General features: G+C 39.0%; 1 protein-coding gene and 1 long non-coding RNA gene across 2 annotated transcripts in view; both read left to right on the top strand.

Moving 5' to 3' along the window:
* The window catches only part of LOC112073118 (coagulation factor XIII B chain), a 34,552-nt gene extending 31,282 nt beyond the window's left edge, over positions 1-3,270 (top strand). Inside the window, exons 6-8 of the mRNA XM_070440043.1 lie at positions 2,636-2,809; positions 2,935-3,173; positions 3,259-3,270. Of these exons, the coding sequence (XP_070296144.1) occupies positions 2,636-2,809; positions 2,935-3,173; positions 3,259-3,270 (425 nt within the window). The remainder of the gene's footprint in view (positions 1-2,635; positions 2,810-2,934; positions 3,174-3,258) is intronic.
* Positions 3,271-3,343: 73 nt separating this feature from the next.
* LOC139025026 (uncharacterized) lies at positions 3,344-4,788 on the top strand. The gene is made up of 2 exons (XR_011476456.1): positions 3,344-3,478; positions 4,073-4,788. It is a non-coding gene; the product is annotated as an uncharacterized lncRNA (long non-coding RNA).
* The last annotated feature ends 544 nt before the right edge of the window (positions 4,789-5,332 follow it).

Here is a 5,332-nt window from a genome sequence, read left to right as displayed (position 1 = left end):
CTTCTGTGGACCTATTGGGGCGGTAAGGTGACAGGTAAGGTGGAGGTGATATGATCCTTGACTAGTCTCTCAAAGCACTTCATGATGACAGAAGTGCTACGGGGTGATAGTCATTTAGTTCAGTTACCTTTGCCTTCTTGGGTACAGGATCAATAGTGGCCATCTTGAAGCATCTGAGGACGCGGCTAGGGATGTCGTGTGGGCCGGCAGCCTTGCGAGGGATAACACATTTAAATGTCTTACTCACGTCGGCCATGGAGAAGGAGAACACATAGTCCTTGGGAGTAGGCCGCGTCGGTGGCACTGTATTATCCTCAAAGCGGAKAAAGAAGGTGTTTAGTTTGTCTGGAAGCAAGACGTCGGTGTCCGTGAAGTGGCTGGTTTTCTTMTTGTAGTCCGTGATTGTCTGTAGACCCAGCCACATACGTCTCGTGTCTGAGCCATTGAATTGCTGTCATGCTGAAACAGGAAAGGGCCTTCCCCAAACTGTTGCCACAAAGTTGGAAGCACAGAATCGTCTAGAATGTAATTGTATGCTGTAGCATTAAGATATCCCTTCACTTGAATAAAGGGGCCTAGCCCAAACCATGAAAAACAGCCCCAGACCATTATTGTTCCTCCACCAAACTTTAAAGTTGCCACTATGCATTGGGGCAGGTAGTGTTATCATGGCATCCACCAAACCTAGAATCGTCCGTCAGACTACCAGATGGTAAAACGTAATTCATGACTCCAGAGAACACATTTCCAATGCTCTAGAGACCAATGGTGGTGAGCTTTACACCACTCCAGCCGACGCTTGGCACTGTACATGGTGATCTTAGGCTGCTCGGCCAAGGAAACCCATTTCATGAAGCTCCCGACAAACAGTTCTTGTACTGACATTGCTTCCACAGGCAGTTTGGAACTGATTGTTGATAACATGCAAAGAGCATGGAAAGTGGTCATCTTCTACAACAGATGGTGAACGTATGTTCATACTGGAGAGTATATTGTAGTATGATATATTGAGAGTGTATTGGTGTACAGTATACATAGTTTAATCACTGTGTATTACTGTACAGGTCAAGAGAAAAAGGGAAAGGGGGATACCTAGTCAGTTGCGGTATGATTCATGCTAACATTAAACATCTCTATCATTGTAGGGATAACATGTGGTGATCCACGTCTCCCTCTTGTGAGTTCTCCCTACCGCTGGCAGAGGGGTCAATTGAGAGAAACTCAGCGTTACAACTGTAAAACCGGATTTAAAACCACAAATCAGAGTCAAGACACTGATCCAGAAGGTTTAAGGCTACTGGAAAGATCAAGCATCAGATTTTAGCCTATTGCTTTATTCCCTATTTGATGATTTGGTGTGGAATTGGTAATGGCATGAACATTCACTCACTTTGCTCCGATTTGGTTTTCCAGATTTTGCTCTGTTCAGTGCTTTTACCAAACTAACAGCTTGGCCAAAATGTAATGATTTGGTAAATGCTTTGTAGAACAGGTCCTCTAAGTGCGCTGTTAACTGAACGATGTGTCACAATGCGTTCTGTAATGTTTCCTGCCATTGTTTTTCCCAGAAATAAAGGGAGCATGTCACGTTCCTGACCTGTTTTCTGTTTAGTTTTGTGTGTTAGTTGGTCAGGACGTGAGTTTGGGTGGGCATTCTATGTTATCTGTTTCTATGTTGGTTTAGGGTTGCCTGGTATGGCTCTTAATTAGAGGCAGGTGTTTTGCGTTCTCCTCTAATTAAGAGTCATATTTAGGTAGGCTGTTCACAGTGTTTGTTTGTGGGTGGTTGTCTCCTGTGTTTGTGTATGTCGTTACGCCACTCGGGACTGGTTTCGGTTTGTTTGTTCAGTGTTTTTTATGTGTAGGCTTTTTCCCTGTTCGTTGCGTTCTCGTGGTTTATGTGAGTCCGTCGTTCAGGTCTGTCTACTTTCGTTTTGTTATTTTGTATCATTTGAAGTATAGTTCGTTTTCGTGTTTTTTCCCGTCTGTCTTTAATAAAAGTCATTATGTCTTCACAATCCGCTGCATTTTGGTTCAATCCCTGCTCCTCTTCATCTGAATCCGAAGAGGAGGAGGACCACCGTTACAGAGCATGCATCATATTGAGGATATAAGGAGGAATAGACAGGTGTGTCACTGTGTATTACTGTACAGCAGGGGTGGAAAGAGTACTGTAAAATCCTACTCAAGTAGAAGTACTGTTACTTTAATGAAATTGTAATCAAGTAGAAGTAAAAGTACTGGTGTAAAATACTTCTCAAGTAAAAGTAAAAAGTAGCACATTTTAAAAGTACTAAGAGTAAAAGTGGGAACCAAATATATTATACATGCATTAGCCCATACAAAGGCCCTGGAGGAAAAGCAACTTGCAAGAATGGAGAATGGCACATGCCAGTTGAGTGTAAATGTAAGTCTTAAGTCTATGGTACTGTATTATCATGGTATTGTATTATCCTGGTACTATATTATCATGGTAGTGTAGTGTATTATCATGGTACTGAATCATTGTAATATATTTTCATGGTATTGTACTATCCTGGTACTATATTATCATGGTAGTGTAGTGTATTATCATGGTACTGAATCATTGTAATGTATTTTCATGGTACGGTATTATGATCCCTGTTTGATCTAGCAAGCTGTCCTGATCCTCCTCGTATTACTAATGGAGATTTCACCAAGGAAAAGAGAGATGTTGAAGGTGTTGTTACAGAGGTGTCCTATCAATGCAGTAGACAGTATACACTGAGTTTCACAGGCAGCATCAGATGTCAGAATGGAAAATGGCCGAGACCTCCAAAGTGTTTACGTAAGTATATTCTTTTCAACTGGTATGAACATGGTGTAATATCTACATGTCAAGTGAATATGAGTATATAAATATGTACTGTACACTAAGGGAATTAAATAATTACTGGGTTTCATTTCCATCAGGGCCTTGTGAGATTTCCACTTTTGATGCAGAGTACAATCTACAGAATTTAGCCAAGAAAGAGAATATTGCGCACGGTGAAAAAAAGACTCTCCATTGCAAAGAGGGATATTACCATGAATACAAACGTTTTGTACGGAATATAGAAAAAATTGAGGTGAAGTGTGATGATGGAGCGATACAGTATGGAGAACACATACCTATATGTAAGTTCATATCATGTAAAGGAACACCCATCAGTGTAAGTATAGTCATTCTCTTCAAACATTAAGTTATAGTGTTAAAGGTGTAACATCATCTAATGATATGGAATGCATTAAGTCCAGGATGCCCTGTGAGCCATCTACTGGAGATTAATACAATACAAATGGATAGTCATTTACTTAATTTGATTGAAACATTAAATTTATTAAAATCAATCAACCTGTTGATATTATTCAATTTAGGCCACTATGTGTAAGCTCTGACTGTATAACCAAAAGCATTTGTTCTTTGCTTTTTAGGTAGCCGTCTTGTTATTCATAGGTTAGATGATGAACATAATGGGTAAGTTAAATAACAAGGAGAATGGCATTGTCCTAAAAAATCACAAACTGTAGTAGGAGTGAGGCAGAGCAAAATGTCTGAAGTCAAATATTATACACCGTATTAATTGAACAGTATTTTAACAGTATTATACACAGTTATCAACAGTATTATAAACAATTATGAAAGGTATAGAGACAGTATTATGAACCATATTATAAACAGAATTATAAAAAGCATTGTAAACAGTACTATGAACAGTACTATAATCAGTACTATAAGCAGTATTATGAACAGTGAGTGATGGCTTATCAGTGAAGCATAACAGAAACATGTTGGAGTATCACATCAAGCAGGAATCATTTCTCCAATCATTGACACACAGATTAAAGGTCACATGGTTAAACACTGTCTAATATCCTCTATAGTAGGAGTGGTCAGCAGTATTACGCCACAGACTCTCCTCTATAATAGCAGTGGTCAGCAGTATTACTCCACAGACTGATCTATTGTAGTAGTGATCAGCAGTATTACTCCAGACTGATCTATAGTTGGAGTGATCCACAGTATTACTCAACCGACTGATTATCTTGTCATGTGATTTCATTCCTACAGAGTCATGATGTTCCCTCCATCAAATTCAAGAATCTTTACAAAGCCGCCTTTATATGCAAGGAGACGACTCATTTGCTTTTGTGGTGTCTTTGTCGCTTGTTTAATTTAGGTTTAGAAAAAATGTGAGCCAGCCAGTAATGACGTGTAGTGTCTTTTTCAACATTTGACATTTTATCATCATTGTAAAAAAATAACATTATCTTTCAAATCATATCAGTCTCAGCTTCACTATAATAACATTACAGCTATCTAAAGCTAGACTAAAATGGTACATMTGTTGTATTAGTACAAAGTGATGTGATTGTGTGAATATCCTTCTATCAAGTTTATAAATTGCCTGGCTGGGCTGATGAGACAGTGGATTGCACAGTCAGTTGGAACAGAGTAAATAGGATTTTTAACATCATAGATTTAGCCGGTGGTAGCTTGTGGAATAGGCACCGGCTGGAATGCGGTCTTAACCAATCAGCATTCAGGATTAGAACAACACGCTCTATAATGTGTGAATATTCTCCTGTATCTCCCAGCTGTGTGATTCATTATCTGAAGGTGTAATAAGTGAACAACTGTTGTTATGATTGTCCTTATCAAGGAAGACAATAAAGTTGTTGAAAAGAGATTACACGTTGTTTCCATGAGTCTTTACAAAGCAGAATAAGATGATTTACAGATGTTAACCTAACAAATACACATTAAAGCTGACAAACTATTTCTCAGGTCAGTATCACTTGTCATTGATTGTTCTTCTAAATCAGTTGTCTCTTATCATCCACCTATAGCTACTAGAGTAGATCTTCTCCAGCGTCTCAGGACAGTATAAGTAATGTCTGTTGGTCATGTTTTTTTGTTTTACTTCTTGCCTCTGGCGATCTCAGCTTACTGAATGTGATTACTGGAAACTGTCTTGGACAAACACATCCATATATAATTGATTGCACAACATGAATATGTTTCATTTACTCTTTAGTTCATCTGGGAATTTCATCACGTATTTTACACGATACTGAAACCGCCAGACCATATCTATTAAAATGTCCCTGTGGTGTTCCTTGCCATGTATTCCTGAACATTAAGGCAGAAATATTGACCTTCAATTATATGCAAGCAAACATTTAATATAATGTTATGAATGTTTTGTTTAGTTGATAGGCTAATATTGGACAAACCCTTGCATGAGGGGCTCCTGAGTGGAGCAGCGGTCTCAGGCACTGCATCTCAGCGCATGAGGCGGCACCCAGGTTCAATTCAAGGCTGTATCAC

This window comes from Salvelinus sp. IW2-2015, unplaced genomic scaffold (genome assembly GCF_002910315.2).
Source record: "Salvelinus sp. IW2-2015 unplaced genomic scaffold, ASM291031v2 Un_scaffold2153, whole genome shotgun sequence".
NCBI lineage: Eukaryota > Metazoa > Chordata > Actinopteri > Salmoniformes > Salmonidae > Salvelinus > Salvelinus sp. IW2-2015.
This window is presented reverse-complemented; position numbering and strand designations above follow the sequence as displayed.